At 39.6% G+C, this 26,207-nt stretch overlaps 1 protein-coding gene across 2 annotated transcripts in view; it reads left to right on the top strand.

Annotated features, from left to right (window-relative positions):
- The window catches only part of KLF12 (Kruppel like factor 12), a 432,669-nt gene that overhangs the window by 353,156 nt on the left and 53,306 nt on the right, over positions 1 to 26,207 (top strand). For both annotated transcript variants that reach the window (XM_032592010.1, XM_030311978.1), the window contains one exon: positions 17,363 to 17,425. In XM_032592010.1, coding sequence (XP_032447901.1) covers positions 17,363 to 17,425 — 63 coding nt within the window. The remainder of the gene's footprint in view (positions 1 to 17,362; positions 17,426 to 26,207) is intronic.

Genomic DNA, 26,207 nt, shown 5'->3' with positions numbered 1-26,207 from the left:
AGATTGTCTGATATAAGCATGGGTACTCCGGCTTCTTTTGTTGACCATTAGCATGATAGATGGTTCTCCATCCCCTTATTTTCAATATGAAAGTGCCTTTAGGTCTAAAGTGGGTCTCTTGTAAACAGCATATAGATGGATCTTGTTTTCTTATCCATTCTGTTACCCTGTGTCTTTTAATTGGAGCATTGAGTCCATTGACATTTAGAGTGAGTACTGAAAGATATGAATTTATTGCCATTATGATACTTGTAGAGTTGCAGTTTCTGGTGGTATTCTCTGGTCCTTTTTAATCTTTGTTGCTTTTGGTATGTATGTATGTATGTATGTATTTAATATTTTCATCTTTTCTCCCCTCACAGAGTCCCCCTTAAAATTTCTTGCAGGGCTGGTTTATTAACTCCTTTAATTTTTGTTTGTCTGGGAAACTTTTTATCTCTCCTTCTATTTTGAATGACAGCCTTCCTGGATAAAGAATTCTTGGCTGCATATTTTTCTGATTCACACACTGAATATATCCTGCCACTACTTTCTGGCCTGCCAAGTTTCTGTGGATAGGTCTGATCTGTCTTCCCTTGTAGGTTAGGGACTTTTTTCCCTTACTGCTTTCATATTCTCTCCTTGCCTGAGTATTTTGTGAATTTGACTATGATATGCCTTGTTGATGGTCAGTTTTTGTTGAATCTAATGGGGGTGCTCTGTGCTTCCTGGATTTTGATGTCTGTGTCTTTTTCCAGGTTAGGGAAGTTTTCTGCTATGATTTGCTCACATAACCCTTCTACCCCTATTTCTCTCTCTTCCTCTTCTGGGACCCCTATGATTCTGATGTTGTTCCTTTTTCATGAGTCACTGATTTCTCTAGTTCTTAAATTGAGCTCTTTGGCCTTAATCTCCCTCTTTTTTTCTGCTTTGTTATTCTCCATAAGTTTGTCCTCTGTATCGCTGATTCTCTTTCTGCCTCATACATCCTTGCCACTGCTGCAACCATCCGTGATTGCAGCTCAGTTATAGCATTTTTTTATTTCATCCTGACTAGTTTTTACTTCTTTTAATCCCGCAGAAAGGGATTCTAGTCTATTTTCAACTCCAACTGGTATTCTTATTATCGTGATTCTAAATTTTGGTTCAGACATCTTGCTTGTATCTGTGTTGCTTAAATCCCTGGCTGTCGTTTCTTTGTACTCTTTCTTTTCGGGTGAATTCCTTCGTTTCATCATTTTGAAGGGAGAAAAGGAATTAATGTGGTAGAAAAATTGAAGTTAAAAAAATTAAAATTAGAAAAATACTAAAATTAAAAAATTAAAAACACACACACGCAATTGAATAAATGATGCTAGATCCTAGGTATGTTTTGGTCTGGGTGTTGAAAGTGGTTTGATAGTTTAGAGAGAAAAGGGGGGGAAAAAAGGAAATCACTTGAGAATTTGAAAAAAATGAATACACTGGAGTATACAAAATGAAATAATAGAAGTAAGTAGAATTTGAAAATAATTACACAAAAGTAAAGAATATAGTAGAAAAAATTAAAAATATTTGTAATAAAAATTAAAAATAAAAATGAATTTTTTCTCTATTCAAGAAAAAGAAACAAAAAAGAGAAAAAAAGAAATCGTTTGAAAATTTGAAAAAGTGAATACACTGAAGTAGACTAAAATAAAATGGAAGTAAGATAGAATTTGAAAAAGTTTACACAAAAGGAAAAAATCTAATAAAAAAATTAAAACTTTTTAATAAAAATTGAAAATAATGAATTTTTTCTCTTTCTGTACTCAAGAAATGGAATTGAAAAAGAAAAAAAAGAAAGAAATTTGAATAGATGGACTTGTTAATATATTGAAATACGTCAGAAATTGCTTCGTTTTCTCCTAGAAGTCAGACAAGAAGTGCTTTATAGTCCATAAACTAAGCAGGTGGTGAAACTTGTGTTCTTGAAGAGCAAAGTTGGACCAGTTGGGCAGGGCTCAGTGTAACATCTCCGCTCTCCACTAGATGGCGCTGCTAGCCTACTGGGGTGGAGTGTTTCAGTGCTAGTAGGTGCGTATGTGCATGCGCGGGAGTGGTGAAAATGGCATCACCCATCTTATCCAGTCTCTAGTATCCGAACTCTGTTCTCCCCTATCAGCAATTGCGCACCCATCTTCTGTCTTCAGCTTTCATCCACTCCCCGCTTTTTCACTGTCCGTGACCAAGCCCCAGGCAGTACCTCTCTCCTGAGTTTTGTCTCAGATGCAGCTATTTTCCCTGGCCCCTTACTTCTGAAGGACTGCGGCTTTGATCCGTTCCACCCCTCTGCGGGAGGGTCTCACCGAGCAATGGCCGAATGAGCAATGGCTGAATGTCGGCTGTACCCAGGAATGCTTGCTGGACCCTGCTGCTGCCGGTGCCCCGAGACTGCGGCCAGGTGCCAGCCCGCCCCAGAAAAAGTTCGTGAGAGTGTAGTAGCAGCTTTTCAGGGATTATGGAAAATCACAACACACATCTGGCACCAGACTTCACCCTTAACGACCTAGCCCCAGCAACAGTGAATGTAGCCACCTTCTGGGGTCTGCTGGGACCAGGTGGCTTCAACAGTCTCTACCAAATGTCCTTCCGGCAGTGGAACCACTTTTCCCCGTGTGGCCCGAAAACCTCCTGGCCCCCACTCTGTTCCTGGGGATTCGTCCTTCCCACCAGAGCACCACCAGGTATCGAGCTGAGGAGTTGCAGCCTTTGCGCTCCCCTTGTTTACAGTCTTAAGGAATTTAAACCGTCTCCTTTCTCCCTTTATAGTTTAGTCCCTGTGGCTGTTTCCAATTTTCCACTTTCTTTCTAACCGCTTTTGGGGAGGGGTCTTTTCCCGTATTCTCCCCACCATCTCTGTCCTGTCTCCTCCCACAAAAGTACCTCTCTGCCCTCCGCAGCTTCTCTCCCCAAGTTCAGCTCTCCGTGCCGCGTACCTGCTGAGTTCTGTGGTTCAGGGTGTGCAGATTGTTATATTAATCCTCAGGTCAGTTTTCTAGGTGAGCAGGATGGTTTAGTGTTGGTCTGGCTGTATTTCATGGAGTGGAGACACAGAAAAAATTTCCAAGCTCTTCCGCCATCTTGGCTCCCCTCATAACTACTTTTTGATACCTATTCTATTCTAGCTAGCTCATCTATACTTAACATTTTTTGAAAACCAGAGTTACTTCCTTGGTCGTGAATAAACAGCAGAACATTATTTAAGAGTGTGATGTGGGGGCGCCTGGGTGGCTTAGTCAGTTGGGCTTCCGACTTCGGCTCAGGTCATGATCTCATGATTTGTGGGTTTGAGCCCCACGTCGAGCTCTGTGCTGACAGCCCAGAGCCTGGAGCCTGCTTTGGATTCTGTGTCTCCCTCTCTCTCCCTGCCCCTCCCTGGCTCCCACTCTGTCTCTGTCTGTCAAAAATGAATACATGCCCAGGGGCGCCTGGGTGGCGCAGTCGGTTAAGCGTCCGACTTCAGCCAGGTCACGATCTCACGGTCTGTGAGTTTGAGCCGCGCGTCAGGCTCTGGGCTGATGGCTCGGAGCCTGGAGCCTGTTTCCGATTCTGTGTCTCCCTCTCTCTCTGCCCCTCCCCCGTTCATGCTCTGTCTCTGTCCCAAAAATAAATAAAAACGTGGAAAAAAAAAAATTTAAAAAATGAATACATGCCCAAAAAAAAAAAAAAAAGTGTGATGTGGGAGTCTGTTAGGCCTGGACTTGAATTTCAACTCTGCTGTGTGACCTTGGGCTGGATAGAACAACCTCTCTGAGCTTGCTGTTCTCATTTCCAAGGCGAGAGTGATGATATCTTCCCCTCCGTTGCTGTGTGGACACGTGAGACTGTCTCGTAAAACTCTTAGCACAGCACAGAGTTCACAACAAGCTCGAACTTTGAAGCCAATACTTGCATACGTGTGACTGCTAAGTGTCCAGGAACACCTTCTAGGATATGTCACTCAGTTCTTCCTTCTTGAGCATTCCAGGGCCTTCTTTTCAGTTGTATCTTACACCTAGCATACAGAATTAGTTTCCATTTTCTTAAGAAAAAAAGAAAAGGAAAAATCAAGTTACTATTTTGTCCCAGCTGGTTCTTGCAGCGATTTCTTTTTTTTCATGGGGAAAAGCTTCTCAAACACGTTTTCCAACACTGTCTCCTTTAGCCTCAGTTTCAGGCATTAACAATCAAGGGCCTGGCTCCCACCACTTCTGTAGCAAAATCTGTCACCAAGAATCTGTTGTTATGTTGGTCCCTACCTAATCCGTGTAATGGTCTTTTCTCCACGCTTGTGCTCATTCTTTTTACAAAATTTGACAGTGACTCTGTTTACTTGTGATAGGATCTTTTTCCTACTAGTTTTCCTCTTAGCTCACCAGCTTTCCTCGATTCTTCCTTTCCCACTGGCCCCCCACCCCTAAGGCACGGCAGACTGAGTACCCCCACTCCTCCACCTCTAGCCTTTCTTCAGACACCTCAGCCGCTTTTTTTCAGCGGCAGCTTTCAGTGCCACGTTTATGAAAATCAGATCCATTCCCGACATCTGCCCTCCTGAATTGCAGCCATTCATTTGCAGCTGCCTAAAATTAAAACCACATTTCCCTCTGTTCCTGTAGTCTCTCAAAGTGTTAGTATTCCCTTCACTTTCTTCTATCGAGCATCGCTAGGCTGTGCCCATTCCTGTTATCTCATCTCTTCTTTTCACTCCACTCCCTAAGGACTGCTTTGGCCCAGACTTTTGTCCCTTTACAGGCGAGCCATTGCAGTATCCCCAAGATTATCTTGACTGGAGTCTTCCTCATTTTTAGTCATTCTGCACACCACTTGCAGATGAGTTCTTACGTGATAACGTTACTCCTCTCACGTGAAATCTTCCAGCAGCTCCGCAACTTTCTAGAGAGGAAAAACCCCAAAACATCTGTCACCAGTCATCAGACATTCCCCTTTCTGGGCTGCACCCTTTTGCATGAACTCAGGTCACATGCTCTGCTCTTCTTCCCACCTCATCCTGTTTGCTTATAGTGTTTTCCTCACCTGCACACCTGGCCGCTTCTCCATACCTCCTCCAAAGTCGTATCCTGTGAGACCTGGGCCAAATCTTATATCATCAGCTTGAAGCACTATTTCTCTTCTCTGCTCTCTTGAAATTTTCAGTGTTTCCGTTATTCCATCATCTACTATTTTGCAGTAACTCTTCCATTTGGAGAACTAGTGTTCTTAATCTTCTGCTGTTACTACTTAATCTTTCCAATTCTAGTAGATACTCAGCCAATTGGGCAATAGTCTTTCCTTAAAGGTCATAGGCCATGTCTTAGATTACTTGACTATTGCCCGATTTGGTTGGCATAGTAATGCTACTTTTCAATCAGTTCTTTTCTGTTTATCATTTTTTTCGATCACAATAGGGTGCTTCGTAAGCAATCAGAACAGTGATGTTGGGATCTGTATCAAATTCAGAAATAACCAAGATAAGTAAACCAGCTCTGCGTTGATTTGCCCCTTTTGTTAATAAAATAATAGCCAACACATGTCTCTGCAGGATGAACCCTGTAGCCTCTTGGGCCAGCACTACGTGAAACAGAGAAAGGAGAATACTGCTGGCTGAGAGTGGGGCTGAGGAGGGAATAGTGAATTTGAACTCACTAGCGTAAATGATGCTGATCAGCTGTAGAGGGCCTGGTGCAATTTGGAAGTGCCTGCATGGTGGGCACGTCGCTGTTTGTCCAGTTCTGTAAGTGAGCTGATGAGCTGATACTTCATGTACTCTTTCCCAAATCTGCACAGGCGTCTGTAGCCCGTGGGCATTGATTGATGTATTTGGCAGCCCTTGGCCTCAGATGCCAAATTCTAAAATGAACTGTCTGCATAAGCTAGTAGGTCAGTTCCTGGCTCCTTTGCCTTAAGTCCTCCGAGCTTCTTGACCATCAGTTCTGGCAGTAAGGGGACATCCTCTACAACTGTCTACAGATCAGACTGTTCTGTGATTAGTATTGAATCCATCTCTTGAATACCATTCCCTTCGATTTATTTGATGTTCACTTAAAAGCATGTCAGGATTTACACATACACGAATACACAAATCCATTTCTTTTAAACACATTATTTAAAATAAAGATAATGGTTACATAGAAGTACCAGATTGGAGTCTTCCTAGCATTTAAAATTTTACTGTAAATGAAATGTAAGCTACATCTTCTCCTTAGAGATGACTTACCATCTTTAGATTCTAGTTTATGCCGTTTTCATCATGCTTGTGAACAAACTGATGTAAAATTGTGTCCTACTCGAAAAACGGTATAGCCCGGTGAGCTATAACACCTTCTTGAGACAATGCTAAGTTGTAATAGATCTAATTAGGGGTGGAAAAAGATCCTAGTACATATTTTAACTTAGCCTCTTTTTTTTTTTTTTTTTAAGCCTAAATGAGGTATTTCAAAACTAATGCAGCTGGAGGCAGTAAAAGCATTTGAAGTCATTCTTTGGCTGTTTACTATACTTTCTTGAGCACACTAAATAAAAGACATTACCAGTGTGACAAATAGAATAACTACCAATCAGAATGTCTTTCAGTTCATGAAATTCCTTCAACTCAATCCACTCTAAGGACAAAGTCAAAGGATTTCAGTTCACATGCAAACGAAGTGGAAAATTGAAGCAATTATCGGGGTATCTCAGGTGAAGGCATGAATTTGGGGTCTGTATCACCTCAGTAAATGTCAGCTCCATAATGTAAGTCGTTGCTCTCTAGACATAATCTAAATTTCACCCCCAGAATCTCATCATGGCATTATTTCTATTAACCTTTTAAAGTGTCTTCGTCTTTTTTTCTTTTACTCTTTCCTCTCTACCACTTTCCACCATTCCTGTTATTAGCAATTCTTTACCCAATACATACAAAAACCATGATGGTAAAGTGGAATCGGTTGATGAGTTTATTTGCTTTAAAAAAAAAAAAGTGTGCAAGAATACACACACATATACTCCGTTTGTAAATGCATATAGAATGCATATTATCAATAGTAACTAACTGTTGAAAAGAATGAAAAAAATAAATCACTAAATAAAACAGAAAAAAAGGAGTTTTTAGACGATCTGAATTGTTTATATTCTTATCCCAGCAAAGGAATAACACTTCAAAATGTTTTATTTTGAAATGATTTTTGGAATTAAAAGTTGCAGCAATACTGTAGAGAGTTCACAGATACCCTTTACTTGGCTCCCCTGTTGTGTATATCTTCTATCATCATGGTACCACTGTTCAAACTGAGAAATTCTCACTGGCTCAACACTAAACTACATACCTCAGGTGAATCTCTCCAGTCTCTTCACGGTGTCAGCTGCGTTTCCACAGATTTCTCCAGAGGAGAAGCGATGGCTGCATCTCCTTTGGCCTCCTGGCCTAGGACGGGCCCTGTGTGCAGACAGTGCTGGACATGGGCTGATGTGGATCTAAAGAACCCATCTCCTGTGGGGCCAAAGCTTTTTTTGGGTGACACTCAGGCCACATCACCTTTCACTCAGCTTCCCTTCCACTTTATACTGTATCTGTAATATATATTAAAGATAAGTATAATAAAAATTAAATGCTAAATTATTATATACATTTACCCATTTATTTTTCTCTATAGTGCCAGAACAAACCTTAGGAAAAATTAGAAGGCCACTACTATGAGTTTCCTTTATCTCCTTTTATTTATAGAGCAACATTTAATATATTCCTGCTTTGTACCAGGTGTAGGGCCTACTTCTGGGCATATAGTAGAGAGCTAAGGAGAAAAAGTTCCTGCTTTTCATCAAATTATCATTTCTTTTTAATTTTTTTAATGGTTTATTTTTAAGAGAGAGAGACAGAGACAGAGTGTGAGTGGGAGAGGGACAGGGACAGGGAGACACTGAATCCAAAGCAGGCTCCAGGCTCTGAGCTGTCAACACAGAGCCCAACATGGGGCTTGAACTCACAGACCATGAGCCGAAGTCACACGCTTAACCTACTGAGCCATCCAGGCTCCCCAAATTATCACTTCTGTATTTAACTGTATATAACCCTGATAGGTGCTGTGAAGAACAAATGGGGAGAATAACACAAGTCTGTAACATAGAGACATGGTCCAGTTTGGTCAGTCAGGGGGATGAGACTGAGGAAGAGTTACGTAGGTGAAGGGGTGGTGTTGGAGGTTCTGTGCAAAAGGAAGAACACACACAGAGGCACTGAGCTAAGAGAGGGAAAGTGAAAGAAGACCAGGCCGACTGGATCACAGAGCAGGATGTGAGGAAGAGTGATACTGTGGGAGAGCAAAGCTGGAGACGTCAGCGGGGGCCAGATCATTGGCATGTAGGCCAACTTGAGATTTAGGTCTATTTCAAGAGCAATGGAAAGCCACTAACGGAAGAGTGGAGTGAGAAGAACAGATCTGCTCTTTTAAATGTATCATTGTGGCTCTAGTGCAGAAAATGGACTGAAGGAGAAGATTTGGGGAATGGTCCTGTGAAGAGAGAGGTATGAGTTAAAATAGGTCGATGACTGTGGAAATGTAAAGCAGATAGAATGGAGGTGGTGTAGTGTACAGGCCTGAGAATGGGCTGCAGGTGGAGAGAGAAGTTCAGTCAAGGGTGACTCCTTATTTTGAGTTGCTTGAGAGAATTGATGTTGGGGCCATTTACTGCCAAGACAATACTGAAGGAAAAACAGATTAATTTCAGCTTTTCTGACATGAAGGGAAGGGTAGAAGAGATCATGTCTTCCCTCTCTTAATATTGGTTATGAGATCTTATGAGGTTAAATTGAATCATGAAGCTCCAACTTCCCATCAATAAGTGGGGATTTCTGGCGTTCTCTGAATGAGTAGGAAGAGAGGTTTAAAGTCATGCAAGAAGATGTACGGTTTCCTGGTGTCTTGACCTTCGTCTGCTGGTTTTCTCACTTAAATTCTGCCTCTGGGAAATTCAGGGCTCACTGACCATTTATCTAGTAAGGGTGCTCACATCTCCATCTCTCATCTTAAAATTGCTGAACCCCAGATCTGTATATGCAATGGACAGAAACTTACTGTATTTTTTTAATCCCAAAACATAACCTTAATTCCTTATATTGATTCCTCTGATCAACCAATTCACAGCCCTCGTTGTTAGCCATAAATTGTTCCCTTTTTCTGCCTTGCCTCTCGACATCTTGCGTATATTTATACCAAGCCCCAGGGATAATACCTAATTTCGTGTGTATCTGTCTTCCTCTTCCTCATTCTCCATTCCCACTCCACTATGTCTACTGCTGCCATCTTAGATCCTGCTCGGCCAAAGTTTTACAGTCGGCCTCCAATGGCTCTTCCTGTGTAATGATGCATTCTCTTCAGGCCACTCTCAATACTGCTGCCAACATGACTTTTCTAGTACACAAATCTGATTGTGTCAATTCTAACCTTAAAAGCCTTTGGTCATTGTCCTTTAACTCTTTTTGAGTTTACTACTTAGCACACTACACAAGACCATCCCTGATCAAGGCCCTGTTATTACATAATCTCTTGCCCCTGTAGACCTGCCAAATCCTTTACTCTAGTTACCCAAAACAATTTGTAGTTTTCCTGCTGCCCATTTCCATCCTTCATTGCCTGTCCATATTATCTTAGGGAAACTTCTGGGTCTACTCCAAAACTTAATTAATGCAGACACCCTTTTATTTGCTCCCATAGCCACTTATCACATTGCACGTGATGGCCAATTGAACAATTATTGAACAATTACTGTTCAAACTCATGGTTGTACTGTAGGCTCCTTGAAGCCAAAACATTTCTTTATAGGTGTAATATTCCGTCATCCAACACAGTTCACAGGATTGAAGAATCTAGAATAGTGTCTGACAGAATAGATGTTCAATTAAGATGTGAATGAATGAATGAATAAATAATAGGTATACAATAAATAAATTAAAAATGTGAGTGATGCATATATGGTTCTGACTGGTAGAGGAAAGATTGATATTATTGTTCCCCAGCTGACTGCCCAGTGACTAACTCCTTAGTCCCGCGTTTATTTGCTAATAATAATGATATGCTAAGCTCTGAGGATGCAGGTGTGACTTAGCCATGGCTGTTGCCATCCATCCTAGAAGTTACAGTCTAGTAGGGAAAGAAGGCTCATCCGGCAATAATTATTTATTGAGTGCCCACTTTGTGGCAGGTGAGAGAGATACGACAGCAAAAAGAGAAAAGCTCCCTTGTCCCCCTTGAAGCATACTGTCTATTTGGAGAGACAGACAAAATAAACATAAAAACAAAATTATCTTCAGTTATCATGTGCTGAGTACCCGTGCTGTGAGAACGTACAGTGAGTTAACCTAGACCTGGAGATTGGGGTGGCTTCTTAGAGTTGAACATCTGCTAACTAGGTAACGAGAGAAGGAGGAGGATCTTCGGTGTCACTGACACAGAGAGAGTAGTTGGAGATGTTGGGAGATGAGACTGGGATGAATTAATATGATATAATTGTGCAGACCAAATGGTTTCTTATTGGAATCGCTCATTCTGTTGATGTATGGCAGAAATTCATGTTGTTCCCTGCAAAACACTGTATTTTTAACAAATTTTATACTGTTAAACAGTGAAAACAGTTATCACATTCTCTCAGTATGTTTAAGGTTAGACCACTCTTCTAACAATAGTATCAATGGCTGCAGGAGAGAGAAAGACTACAGTGTAATGAGAAGAAAAAAAAAAAACTTTTAAAAAATATATGTCATTCCAGGGGCAGCTGGGTGGCTCAGTGGGTTAAGCATCCGACTCCTGATTTTAGCTCAGGTCATGATCTCACGGTTTGTGGGATCAAGCCACACATCAGGCTCTATGCTGACAACGTGGAGCCTGCTTGGGATTCTGTCTCCCTCTCTCTGTCCCTCCCTCACTCACTTGTTCTCTCTGTCTTTCTCAAATAAATAAATAAACTTTAAATATGTGTGTGTGTGTGTGTGTGTGTGTGTGTGTATGACATTTCTAATGTTCATCTAATCACTACCTTGATAAAAGCTGAGAATAAATAGGGCTCACTTAATGTAAATGCTGGAGTCACACACATATCTTTATTTGGTCAAGCATAGTATATATATTTTACAATAAAAACATCCAAACTAACCTGAGCAATCATGAGAACTTGTATTCAGTACAATTATATGTAAGAAGGAAGCAATACCAAGAATTACTGTAAAAGTACTTTAAAATTATCTTTCATGTGATTGTGTATAAGAAAATTCTGAGATTTACAAATAGTTGTGGAATTATTTCTAGACTAATCTTTTCTTTCACAAATGTAGGAAGCTGAGGTGTTACAGTGTGTATTATGTTGAATAATTAGAACAGTTTATGGATGAAAATATGGGACTAATAATTTTATTATATAATAGGACAAAGTGGACTGAAGAGTAGAAAATGTACATTATAATTTCTCATGATCTTGATAATGAAAATCTATAATCCTGCTAGATGAGTAATTACCTACAATAAATATTTTATTGGTCTGTGAGATAATAGTTTATTCTGATTGTCCTCAGTATTAAGCAGGCTGCCTAACATATGAGGCATGAGAGCATGAAGGAACTCAAGTATTATTTCAACGTTGCAACTGTGTGAATGATGCTGGCATTTTTATGTCTGGGAAGATATGGAAAGAAATACACTTAAAAAAATTTTTTTTGAAAGGGGTAGATTAATATTGAAAAACCCATGTCTAGTATTTAGAGAAGATCTAGAGATTGGGCTGGAGATAGAAATTTGAGAGTTATTATAATATGGATGGCATCTAAGGCCCATAGGGGGGATGATGTCATCAAGGAGGTGAGGGTAGCCACATTGGAGACTCTTTCAAGTAGGGAGTGAGTTGAAAAAAGAAAGAGAAAGGTCATAGGAAGATTATCCCCAGGCCACACCAACATTTGTGGTTCAAAAGAATGAGAAAAGGAGGTTCAAGCAAAGGCAAAAGAAGAGGGAGAAAGGCAGAAGAATGTCCCTGATGCTGAGCAAAAAAAGCTTTGCAAAGAAAGTGATCAGTTATAGCAGTTGCTACCGAGAGTTTGAGAAGATGAGGACTGAGAATTAACCATTAGATTTGAAAACATGGAAGCCGCTGATGACCAAGAAAAAGATGGTTTCATCTTTGAAGTTAGATTGAATTGGGTTCTAGAAAAAATGGGAAGGAAGTGGATGTAGCTAGAATTAATTATACCTATTTATAATTAATTTATATTTAGATATACATGTATATCTAAAACTTACACGTGGGGGCGCCTGGGTGGTTCAGTTGGTTAAGCATCCAACTCTTGATTTTGACTCAGGACATGATCTCATGGTTCGTGAGTTTGAGCCCTGCGTTGGGCTCTGTGCTGATGGCATGGAGGCTGCTTGGGATTCTGTCTCCTTCTCTCTCTGACCCTCCCTCACTTGTTCTTTGTATCTTTCTCAAAAATAAATTTAAAAAAATAAAAAATAAAACTTACACTTGTCATATATAATGTATTTAAATAGCAACACTGATAAGAAATTTTCATAAGCAGCTGAAGGATGATCAGTGGGTAAACCAATATGACTTTCTTGTGAGTACCTGAATGATTAATATTTCATTCAGTGCCAATTTTAGTCCAGGAAAACTAGTACTTTCCCTTTGCATTTACTTACACTATAAAATATTCAGTTGGCCCTAAATAAATGCACAATCTCTCATAAAAGCCCCTAGTACTAATTCACTTTATTAGCATCCTTTACGGTAGTGTGGAGGGAATATATATGAATTCATACGATTGGTTCACACGGAATAGCATAAGTCAAATATAATGTTCAAGTTCTGATTTTGCTGTTGACTAGCTGTGTCACCCTGGCAAGTAACTTAACTCTTCTAAGTCAGTTTTCTCAATGATAAAATGTGGATAATAAGGATATGAGGATAAAATAAATGTGTCTGATGAAATTAGCATGGTGTTTGGCACATAGTTAGGGCTTAGTTAATGGAGTGATTTCGTCTTGGTGTGATTACTGACTTGTTCTTGGATGGGAAATAACTGAAATATTACAAAATTTTAGTGAACAGAAGATAGATCTTCGAATAAAGAACAGAAAAATTAGATGCCAGAAAGTAAGCCATACCTTAGAAACCACAGTCGTTGGTTCTTATTACTCTATATGTATTCATTTCTCTTTGTTACTTTCTTGCCTTTAGTGAAGTCAGATAAGCATAGTAGTTAAGACCGCAGGTCCTTACAGCACATTTGTTATCTCAGTCCCCTGGAATCAGTTAGATATTCTAGGTTCATCTTCCAGTCTTTTCCAATCCAATCAATACTGCTAGTGATAATAGACAATGTGTATTCACTGCTTCCTGGACACTACGCGGTGTCCTAAATGCTTTACAACTATTAACTCATTTTAGTCTCACAGTCTTTGGAGGTGGCCATCTTTTCTGCCTCCATTTGTACAGATGAGGGACGTGAAGCTCAGAGAGGTTAGGTCGCTTGCCCTAAGAGGACATGACTCTCTTGATAGGTAGTGGAGCTAGAATTCCATCCCACGCAGGCTGGTTCCACAGTTTGCACTTTTTGTTTGTTTGTTTATTTTGAAAGAGACAGAGCTCAAACAGGGGAGGGGCAGAGAGAGCAGAGGAATCCCAAACAAGCTCCATGTGCTTGCACAGAGCCAGATGCAGGGCTGGAACCCACAAAACCGCGAGATCATGACCTGAGTCAAAATCAAGACTTAACTGACTGAGCCACCCAGGTGCCTCCCACAGTTTGTTTTCACATCATCCTAATTTCATTTGGGACTGTAAGATTGGATTTAAGCTGCATGGCTTTTCCCTGGTGGGGAGAGTAAAAAAGTAGATGGTATCTTTCCCCAGCAGTTCATTAGTAATCAGTAATTCATGTTGAGTATTGGATTTCCTATCCTACCTCCAGCCACTAGCCATTCAGGAATGTTCACAAAAACATTGAAAAGCAGAGTGATCATATTCTCTTGATTTACAATAAATATTAGTCATTAAAATACAAGACTTGAGGGTCAGGTTCTTTGCAGCTTATACCCAAAGAAGAAGAACCATTTTTGTATTAAGATATTTAAAAAGTTCCCACATGCGTAGCAAGGAAGCTAAATTAAGCCCTGAGTTGGGCACAATTATAGACATGCTGTCTGCCTTAGATGAGTAAGTGTATGTAAATAGAACAGTTGCTATACATGGCCTTAATGGTATGGCTTCCCTTTTTTCTATGTAATGTAAATCACCAAATGTGAGCATTTCCATCTGACAGCAACTGTCAGTCTCAGAAGAGCACGTTGTAGGATTCAATACATGTTGCACAACAACCAAAATTGTTCTTTTCTTCAGCACGGTGATTTTTTTTTTTTCTTTCCATATCCAGCGGTTAGTACTAAGGCCTGAAACCCTTAGTTACAGAACAAAGTGGCTTAGCAGTAATCGAGCCTGTGTGAGGCTAAAAGAAGAATAATGAACATTCCCTGCAAGCTTCCTGCCTAGATGCAGGTGCAGGAATCAGGAGGTCATGAATAATGCATGACATGCAGATGAGGTGGTGGTTTCTCCTACCGGGGTTTTGACTTTGCTACCTTGCCTGGCTGCTATTTGTGGAAAGAAGGGAGGTGGTGGCCAGAAGTGCCACAGTGTAGACTGAGCTCACAAAAACACTGCGTATCCTTTTAAAGAAATAAAATGTGGGGAGTAGCTGAAATGCAAACCTTTTATGGTCTACTTCATCAAATGAAGCAAGCTCCAGGTTATCAATTTACTCCCTTTCAGAAAGGAAAAAGAGCTTTCTTGTTTTACTATTTTCATTTAAGAAACTTTGTAATTATTTGTCCATACACACACTGTCATGAAATTCTTTGTAGACCGCTAAACCATGATAGAAATTATCTACTTAGAGTATTTGAACTATGGATCAGTGGGATTTTGTTAAAAGATCTAAATACCTAGGGAATATTTTAATTATAAGTTAAACAAGCCCATTTTTTCCCCACTGATATATGAATAAGAAGCTTCAAGAAGAATATACTTCTGTCATGAAAATTCATCTGGTCAGAGGATGTGGAGTGAATTAAAGAATTGTGAGTGTTTGGGCTGTTACTCCTTAGAACTTTATTTAGGCAATAGGACCCTGGCACCCTAGTGGGGATGTGGAGAAGGTTAAGAGGACTTAGGTCAGGGGGGATTTAACTGAGGAGACATTTTTTGGCTCACAATTCCATTATGATGTTTGTATTTCAAACAGATAGAATGAAAGAAAGAAGAAAAGAAAAAAAATGAGTCTTGCTACCTTTTGTATAATTCTTGTGCATTTCTGTGGCGTGTTTTTTTTTCTCTCTCCCCAATTTGGGGTGCCGGAATATGAGCTGGCTTTCATTTCTAGCTGAGTCTGTCATTTCCGCCAGGCCCCAGTTTGGCCAGATGCCAAGACCAACAGGTGATCCTTGTAGCTGCAAAAACAGCAGGAAGTGGGCCGTGCTTGAATGAGACAGTTCACCAGAGGGGCTGTCTGGCCTCTCTCCATCTTTCTGCATAATTAACATCCCCTCCCCCATGCAGAGCAGAAAATCTGTGCTGAGCCGCCCAGCTGCAGCAGCCATTGAGAAGCACTGTGAGGAAAAGAATGTTAATAAGGGATGTTGGAAGAAATAAGCCTTCCGAGTGCAAAGTGCAGTCTGCCTCTGGATTTACAGGAAGTTTGCATCTGGCCCTTCTCAGGGGCTGGAACAGTACTATCTGTTTGGAAATAATTTTCACTTGCTGAACAGCTATAGAGAACTGGGGTTCTAATGAATCTTGGAGCCGCTGGTTCTGACTTAAAGACCAGCTTAAAATCTCTGTTTGCTCTCTTGCAAATAAGAGAAATGTGTGGGATGTAATGATAACACAAGCCGAAAGACTGCCTAGATCTCACAAATCCTAGTAAAGATAGAACAAAGCAGGAAGTTGGCCAGAGGGAAGCAGGAAGTAGGGCATACTGTGTTGCCAGTGAGTGACCCACAAAGAGGTGGAGTTTCAGCAACTAGCTCCTGATTGGAAGATATCAGCAGTTCTTGGAAATACAAACTTCCAGCAGATGACTCTAACCCTGAAAGCTTGTACAACAATAGTTTTTGCTTTGCCATTATTTAGCTAAAGTTTCGGATTGACTGCCTTCCTCAAAGCCCCGCTGCAGAGCATGACACCTAGAAAGCTTTTCTCCTGGAAATAACTGCTCACCCTTCCTTCCTTCCCCATTCTCAGATTCTGTTCCTGGACATTTGGATGAAGTTACTTTGGTGGAAGAAAAAAAAAAACAAAACCCTTTTCTTTTATCTTCTCAGGTTCTAGGTCTGAGGACCTGGAGATTAAACTGACAAAAGACCAACTGACTAAATACACACACATACAAACTGACAAAAGACAGATTGGTGAGAAGGGGGAAAAAACCTGTTTATACACATAACATGCATGCATGCAGGAATACTCTGTGAGGAGTAACTCAAAGGGGTTAAAATTTGGATCTTATATACCATTTAGCAAAGAGTGAGAAACTGTGAAGTGATGAGTCAAAAGAAAAGGTGGGGTCTGAAGTTCTAGTCGGGTAGATGGTAGGAAGGTAACTAGGAAACAGATGGGGGAAACTCATGGCAAATAAGGATTGTTGACTCAGCCACATCTCAGTACCATCACAGGTGAAGAGTTGTGTGTTGCACTTCACGGTAGTAGAGGTGGGGCGGGACCCCTTTACAAATGAAAATTTCCTTTACTAAAGGGAAATTTATGTCCTTATTTTTAGGCATATAAAGGGAGAGTATAGACCTCCTCCTGTGTCTGCTGTTTCTTGTCTTCAACTCAAAATAATCCTTCTGCCAAAGTAGCGTATTTGGGGGTAGCATATTCTGACCTTCATTATCTTGCTTCTTAGGGTTTGAATTCTACTAGTTGACTCAGGGAATGTGCACTTAGAGTCCCCCTGATATCCCTTGTGGGAGGACGTAGCAGACGGGACTCATTGAAGGCAAACATCAGACCTTTCATTACTTTTACCCACTTCTAAACCTGGCAAAGATTAGCTAGTCAGTAACTTTTTTGTTGGACCAAATGAATCTGTCATTCAACTAAAACTGGTGGTTCTGCATTTGGGGGGTCTTCTCAGTGAACCTTGTGGCAAGTTGTTGTTATGTCAAAAGTGCTACAAGAGGAAAGAGAGACTGCAGGTGTGAATGCCTAGGAATGAACTGTATTCATTTACTAAGAGGTGATTATGGGGCATTTTGCAATAAGCATACCTACAAGAGATCATTTATAAATAAGATCTTTTTTTTCTTTTGTTCATTTGTAATCAGGAATGTGCTTTTTTAATGACTGGATTATTCTCATCTGCCTACAGAGTACATCCGTCCCCAGTATCAAGGGTCCGGGGAAATCGAATGAATAATCAGAAGTTTGCTTGGTGAGTATATATCTAAGTTATGAAAATTGGCGAGTCTTATAGGAAGTTTCAGTAGGGCTATGTTAAAACAGAAGAGAATTTTTTCCGCTTCTCTGTAAAGAATACATTTCTGCCAACTGAACCAGAGTCTCCTTTTCCTTTGCAAAGTTCTAAATAAAAGCGATAAAGTTCCTTCTCAGCCAAAACTCACCAAAACCGGAGTGCAACATTTTTCTCGTAACAGATATGGTATATTTTCTAGGATTATTAACTGTTACATTTTTAAAGAATGTTTCCCTTTTTTGGAAGATATTGTAAGCTTTTTAGTGATGTATAGGCAACAACTCAGATTTTTCTCAGGTACCAACTTTCAGTTCTTATAAAGATTTTCATAGTAAGTTCATCTATTATATTAATTTTGATGATTGCTATTTAGATGATTTTTTTCCCTGATCTTAGACATAAATATCTATGGATTTTGTTTTAAATTTAGGGCGTATGAAGACCTTTTTGTCTTCTTTGTCTTTCTTTTCTCTTTCTCTCTCTCTTTTTTTTTTTTTTTTTTTTTGTGTCTTAAAAGAATATACATTTATTCTCTTAAAGTTTCAGAGGTCAGAAATCCCAAAGGAGTTTAATGGGGCTAAGTCAAGGTGTCAGGTGGGTTGATTCCTTTTGGAGGCTTTAGGGGACAATCCATTCCTGGTGTTTTCTGTCATCCAGAGGCCATTCTCATTCCTTGACTTATGGCCCCACATCACATGGCTTTCTCCACCTGCTTCCCATGCCACCACATGTCTCCTTCCTTTCTGTAGTCAAATCTCTTTGTGCCTTCCTTTTACAAAGACACTTGTGATTGCTTCTCACGCCCACCTAGATAGCCTAGAATAATCTTCCTATCTCAAGATCCTTAATCACATGTACAGAATTCACTCTTCCATGGACGGTAACATTCATGAGGTCCAGGGATTAAGACATGGATCAAAGATCTTCTTTCACTGAATAGTTCTTGAAAAAAATAAAGATAAATGGAACTTAGAGGAAATGACCTAAAAAGTTATTTCAGTCACAAAACTTCAATTACTAATTCTTTAAAGAAGTAATTTAAAGTGTTTCACAAATGTTTCATGTGAAACAAAAAATTAATGTACTTTGTTTACATGACTCCATTCCACAAAATTAACCTTTCTACACATCGTGTAGCTTCAAAAAAGGAAAGAAAAAAATAAAAAATTGATCCGTGTACTGTATTACTTCAAAAGTCTGTGGAAATTCACAGATCTCCACTTTTACTTCATTGGATTGTGCTTAGAATGGGATTGTGAATAAAAACCTTTTTCTAAGTATGGGAAGATGATTACCAAAGATTGAGCTTCCAAATTAATTTTGTTCCTAAGTCAGGATTATTTTTAGACACAAAATAATGATTCTTTGAATTTGAATAGTGCGTAATCAGCTCACCTCCCTTCCCCCATTAAATCTAATTAACGCTCACAATAGCCTGGTGATGTTGTTAAATATTGTGCTTTTCTTTTTCATGGAGGGGGAAATAGAGCACAGGGAACATGCGGTCTAAAAGCTGGGGCATCCTCATGGTCTCTCTCAGTCACTAAAGCATACTGTCCCCTGTCAAACCTGGAAAGCTGAGCGAATAATGATGCCGATGACCATTACATAAAAGGAAAGGGAGAGAGCACGTTCTTTCTTGACCGCACAGAACTGATACTCCTTCTCAGTACAAGGCGTACTGTACTAAAGGAACTTTACAACAGACGGAGAGTACGAGATGCTCCAGTGAGCAATGTGAGCTAATGGGTAGAGTACAACATGGATAGTTACCACATCCACGTTCTAACAACTGATTTCTCAGTGGCTAAGTGGCGATCGCTGAGTAAATAACAAATAGTCTTTCCTTCACTCTTCCTTTCTGAACTATTGGAGTAATGGTAATTCGTTCCTACATAATTCATAGCACGTTATTTGGTGAGTAAATTTAAACCACTTTTATCTCCAGAGAAGTAATCCGTGAAAAACAAAAAGGATTTTTACTACTAGCCTTGAGAAAATTCAACTTTTATTTATTCAGCAGCATTTATTTACAGTCCCTGGAACTATGAAAAGCACTAGATTAGAAAGATAAATAAAACCTGGTTTCTGTCCTCAAGGAGCTCGCTCTCTTGCAGGTGAGGGGTGTGTGTGTGTGTGTGTGTGTGTGTGTGTGTGTGTGTGTGTGTGACATATATATGATAGATCGAGAATTAGTAGGAAAAGCAGAGGGTTGAGTTACTGCTTTCATATATATTGAAATTCATATACAAGGACCTGGAGATATTTCTAAATTAACTATAGTAGGAGCATACGTGGATTTAAAATATGTGCTTTATTTGGTCACGAGTTAGTTAAAATCCCCATTATATATAGTACCTTGAATTTTCCTTAAGTAAATGCTGTGAGGCTGGTAGATGGAAATAAATCACCTAGTTAGGAAGAAGCCCAGGGAATCACCCAGTGTCTACATCTAGCAGTGATAAACACTTCCTATTTCTTTGTGAAAGATTGGCTCTGGAAATTCAGAAAGTTAAAATACTCACGCTAGCAATGGAGATAAAGGGAAAGTGACTGTTGATCTTCCCCGAATAGAAGTTTGGGATACTTAATAGAATTATGAGGTATATACAACACTAGCTTGGCTCTGGCTTGAGTTAGATCTGCAAACACCGTATGTGAGTGATGTTGGGTGATGTTGTGAAGTTGGATTAGCAAATGCTCCAATCAGTTAAAAAATATTGTTCATTAGAAAAGCAATTAAGCCTCACTAAAACATGAAAAGGCTTGAACTTATAAACTATGCACAGGAAATGCATGACAATTGGTACGCTGTAAATGCTAGGGGCTGTGGTTGAGCTATGAAACCAGTGTTTATTATTGAGTGAAGATGGTTTAAAATTTTAAGTAGTGTTTTCCTTTGCATAATGTTAGTCTGTGAGGACGCATCCACTGACCTCATTCCTGTGGCAGCATTTCTTCTCTCTGGAACTGAAGAAATGTGTGGAAAGAAAAGAACGTCTGTTCAAGGCAAACAAACCTGCTGGAATGGAAAGAGGATGTGGTAACAAATGTAGGTATCCAGGGAGGAGATGAAAGCACCAGGATGTAAGGGGTGCAATGACAGATGTTAGGATGGAGCCAGGTTTGCTGTAGCTGTCTGCTGACCTCCAGGGATTAAAGAGTGATGGCAGTAAGAACTTCATGACAGGTATGTTCGCACCCCAGTGAAGAACATGAGATCAGTGTACAACTCATTTAATATTCACTTAATCAAAGGTAGCAATCCAACCAGACATAAACTCTGTCCATCAGAACGGCTCTCCCCTCGTTGCAACTCCACTATAGGAATATTTGTGGATTCCAGGATTGATGAAGCATTTGAGGTTCAGCATGTGAATTTCATTCTGTATTTCATGTGCATATCCCTTCTCTTTCCCTCTTTCCTTCCTCATTGACACTAAGTAGAGGTAATCATACCTTCCTTTGTCCAGTAACTATGAAAATCTTTTTTAGGGCGTTTGCTACTCTCTTGCAGGTAATAATGCCAGGAAAAAAAATATTTTGCTCCACTGCGGGGAAAGGAGGCAAGCTTTGTTAAGAGAATTCAATGTGCAGAGAGACTTGTTCTTTACAGATTTTTGGGGGGTAAAGGTGGTATATTCTGATATCAAATGCACAGAGTGGCTGTTTCCATGTCATCTTCCAGTTGTTTTATACTCAGAGATATGATAGAGATCTGGAATCTGTGTTTGGTATGTATGTGTAGGTTGGAACAGGACAGGGAGGGGTTTGGTGGGGAATATCTCTGAGCTAAACACCGGAGTTGATATACAGCTCCAGAAATTCCCAGGATCAGCTTGAGTAGCCCAAAGGGATATGTATGGATACATGCTCATTTTTATCTTTTTACCCTTTCTTCCCTCCTCTTCACTTCACCCTCTATCCTGCTGCATTCCTGAAATTATAGGGGACTTGGGTATATATCGTTCTTTGGTGATTGTTGTAATGGTAGTTATGCTTGGTACCCAAACATGCATCCAGGGCTCTTAATGCAAGAGTAGCTGTGAGCATTACATAATAGAGATTTTATGGGCTATTTATATAATGACAGAAAATAAAGTATTAACAGGAATTATCATCAGTATAATAGAAGTAATTTGCTCTAACCAGTTGGATGCTGTCACCACCCGTCTCAATTATGGTTTATTTCTTACCAACATGTCTGAGATGTTATGTAGCTGTATACACAAAGAAGTCCCAGTTTTAATAGTGTATGCAAATTATGACACATTCTGAGTGTGAATCACATTTCACATTTGGATATGAGAAAGTTCTGTGTCACAAATTCTTGTGGAGAGCAGAAAGAACCTTTTCACACTGTGATGCTTTATTATTGGCTGTATAGTGCTACAATGAGCTCAAATATTTAAATGCCTCCAGTTGCAAATGTTAGATGTGATTCCACAGAATCTTCCTGAAGGCTATAACTAGTATGTACCTTTTTCATAAAAGTAAGAGCACTTCTTGTTTAAACCTTTTGCCTTAATAGTTAGTGGAAGACACTGAAGTTGTTGATACTGGAAACCTCTCAGAAAGCTGACGCAGAAACCTCTCAGAAAGCTCCCCTTTAGGGAGGGACAGAGCATTTCCAAATATAGTAGTTATCAGTTTCAGAGTTGAAGGAAATGTAAGCAAGTTTATTTCAGCTTCTCACTTTCCACATGTAGAAATGGAGGCCCAAAGACAGCAAGGTAACATGTCAGACGTGGGCATAAACCCAGGTTTCTTCAAACCTGTCCAATCGTCTTTCTGCTACATAGCAGTTGCTACCTATGGGTACAGCAAGAGAAATGCTAATGATTAAGTAAGATAGATAGCTAATTCATCACTAATTAATAAGCAGGAAGCTTTTGGGAAGTTCCCATGATGTTGGTATGATGCCTGGAGAGAAGGGGGACATTGGAGAGGCCCTCATGAAGACAGTGCTGCCCACTCTATGTGGCAGTTACTTTGCCAAAGTGTTTACGCAGCATCTCGTGGATCCTTGCATGCTAATTATTTATATATAATATTGATTATGTTACATTAATTACTGGAGCATTCCACTGTTTTGCTTCTTGACTGACAGAGCAAAAATTGTGGTAATATGTATGGACATGAATATGTGTAAATTTTAGTTCCCAGAATGCCTTCCTGGCCTCGTGGGTTTTTTAATCCATACATGTTGGCAAATAAGTGACAGCAGGTTGCCTGTAGATTTAATTTGGAAGCATACTCTCTCCAGTGTTTGATAACAGATTCGGAAAATGGGCCATAGTTCATGTAATTGTGAACCAGTTTGCAAGTTCTCTGTATTCATACTGAATTGCAATGAAAAGAGTGCCTCCAGGGTGTTGCTACATTTTAATTCCCTCCAAATTCACATCTTTTTGTATTTCATAATCCAGTCTCAGCTATTAAGTTCTTTAATTACTTCTACCCCCTCGTCATAGCTTGGTGACGATTATGTATACTTCAAACCTGTGTACCATCTTTCAGATTGACCTTATTAAAGACCTTTGTCTAATTTTCCTGAATTCTCCATTACCCAGAATTTCCACAAAAACCTCACGATAAAAGTGTTTCACATTCCTGTCAGTATCAGCTGAGTTTTGTCTCTCATATTGCTTCAGTCACAATAAAGATGGTTTGGGAAAAAAAAATTAAAGAAGGTTATTTTCTGCAATTATTTCCTTAATTATAGAAGAATTTGGCTAGAAGATCATGCTGGGCCACAAAGGTCACCACTTCTGAGACATTTTTCTATTTAAAGTCCATGGGCATTTTGTTTTTACCAACGTGCTGCTCAGAAGCACATGAGTGTCTTACTGAAAACCTGATAGAAGACCCTGTAGGGCCTGTCATTATACTCTTTGTTGATTCTAGCATCTTCTCAGCTAGGTGTTACCCTATCATGTAATAAAATGTCTCCATTAACTAATTTTTTAAAAATTTTTTTAAAGATTTCTTTTAAGTCATCTCTACTCCAACATGGGGCTTGAACTCATGACTCTGAGATCAAGAATCACATGCTCTTCCAACTTAGCCAGCCAGGTGCTCTTACTAATTAATTTTAGCATGGCCAAGAGATATTACTTCAGTATTCAAATGGACTTGTTTGGAAAATCCAAAATTTGTGGAGTCTGAACAACTAATTCTAAATAGCACATGGGTCACAGAAGAAAGCTCAAGGGAAATTTAAAAATATTAAGTCAATGAAAGTAAGAGCACAACTTACCAAAATTTGTGAAATGTATCAAAAGCAATGTTTAAAAGGGAATTTATAGCATCAAGGTATCTATTAGAAAAGAAGAAAGATCTGAAATCAATAATCTAGGCTTCCATATTAGGAAACCAGAGGAAACTAAATCCAAAGTAAACAAAAAAAAACAAAAAAACAAAAACAAAAAAAAACAGGTTGTAATTCTGGGATTGATAACATTTTCCATGTGATTACTTTTTTAGGTTGGTTTTATATACTTAAGGATATTTAAAATTATGCAATCTGAAATCATGAGTTACTTTGGGAAAGCTACTTGAACCATAGCTTTTAAGGAGTTTTAAATTGCACAGTGTGCATTATTCTCTATCGCATTCTCCTCCCTGTTAAACTTGTTCTTGCGTAGAACTTTAAAATAATGGTTGTGTGGTAAGGAAACATGAGGAATAGGGAACGTAGGGAGTCGTTAATGAATAATGCAGAATAAAGCCATCCCAGTATGAAAAAACTATGCATCTCTGAAAGTACCAGCACAAGGCATGTTATAATTAATACATAAAATTAAAATGAACACTTTTTTTTTAAGGTTTATTTAATTTATTTTGAAAGACAGTGAACAAGCAGGGGAGGAACAGAGAGAGAGAATCCCAAGCAGGCTCCGTGCTGTCAGTGCAGAGCCCCACACAGGGCTTGATCCCACAAACGGGTAAGATCACAACCTGAGCGGAAATCAAGAGTTGGACTCAACCGACTGAGCCACCCAGGTGCCCCAAAAGGTCTTTCTTTGTTTTAACTTTAAAATTGCTAATTCACTGCCCGTGTATATACAGAGAAATCACCGTATCTTAGAGATGCATTTATTTTTAGTCCCTCATAGTATTTTCCAGTGAATATATTTGGAGTAAAAAATTGATTAATCATAGTTGTCTTCTAAATATATATTTGAAAGATAAAATGACTAATATTGGGTCCCAATCAAAAATCCTAATGTGTTTCCTTGAGTATGCTGGAAATACTACTGAGGCTAATATATCATAAGGGGATTTCTTTGTGAGAATGCAGGATGTGACCGTAGTTTTATTCTGATTTTCATTTATCATGGAAATTTGCAAAGTCATCTTTCTAGCCATGGAGATTTCTTCATCTGCTCGTGGACAGTGAACTAGCAATTTTGTTTAGTTAAGTATATTCTCAGCTTACTTTAATTTTTCTCAATGACCACTAGATTTTCATAAAGTTTCTGGTAATTTCCTTAAAACTAGCTATTTATTACATTTCTTTCTTAGTACAGCACTAGGTTTTCTAAGGTAGGATCAGTATCTTAATTAATATATTTCTTTTAATCAGTTTCAAGAGAGCAGTAGATGGTATGTGACGTATTTATCCAAAAATTAAAACCTACCAGTGTCGCAAAGGCTTTTAGTCACAGCTGCTCCATATAAGCCCACAGCTGAGCAGTAGCTGGAGGGCCCCAGACGCTTCTGGAACCAGCTGTCTGCTTGTAACCATTTGCCTCTGCTGCACCTTCATTCGGTTGAATCTCCTTTATCAGGTGAGGTTCTTTTGTCAGAAGCAGTGGAAGCTGACGGAGTCTGGCCAACTTGAGCAAAAGGTAATTTTGTAGACAAGGACATGAGGTGGGTTACGAAGTCAAAGGAGAAACAGCAGAGCTGGGCCTCGGGAAACACAGGAAGCAGGACAGCACCTGGGGTCTCGGAGCAGGATGTAATAAGCAGGTGCAGGCTTAGAGTGACTTAGCTCCGGCTCCTTGATGTCACCTCCTCAAAACCACAACAGAGCGAGGCAGAGTCTGATCGGCCTCAGGCTGGCTCAGGTGCCCAGCCCTTGGCCGGGGGAAGAAGGGGGCCTTGGTTACCAAGTCCATCATGATTCGGTGAACTAGAAGCTGCCGTTAAAGGCACTTAATGAACTTTAAATGTTATGACTTGGCACCCAGCTCTTCTTAGGTTTTGGACAATGAAGATGATCCACAATTAGTCACTAAAAGCAGTGGCTTGTTTTAGGTCTTATTGGCGATTATTGAACTGGGCGAATCATAACAATGTTCAGTCAAACTAGACTCCATTTACCTTAAAACTTTTAATTTTTTATTCTAATCCCCCCAAGCCATCTATTTCCTCAGAAAGCCTACTTTGAATCCCACATATAAAAAGGTAGTGTTTAAAACCAAACACACATAGTCACTGTGTTAAGATACAGAGAATAGAGGAACCCCCTGTGAAAGGAGGAAAGCTTACATCTACAGCTTGAGTTCTGGTATAAATTTGTCACTCAGCCTAAATTACTCTTTATACTTTTTCCACTTAAGCATTTCTTTTTTTTTTTTTTCTTTCTTAATTTTTAAAGTTTATTTACATGTTTTGAGAGACACAGAGACAGCATGAGTGGGGGCGGGGCAGAGAGAATGGGAGAGCGAGAGAGAGAGGGAATGAGAATGAATCCCAGTCAGGCTCCTCACTGTCAGCGCAGAGCTCGATG

Source organism: Lynx canadensis, chromosome A1 (genome assembly GCF_007474595.2).
Source record: "Lynx canadensis isolate LIC74 chromosome A1, mLynCan4.pri.v2, whole genome shotgun sequence".
Lineage (NCBI taxonomy): Eukaryota > Metazoa > Chordata > Mammalia > Carnivora > Felidae > Lynx > Lynx canadensis.
The sequence above is the reverse complement of the archived record's forward strand: the minus strand, read 5'-3'. Positions and strand labels throughout refer to the sequence as shown.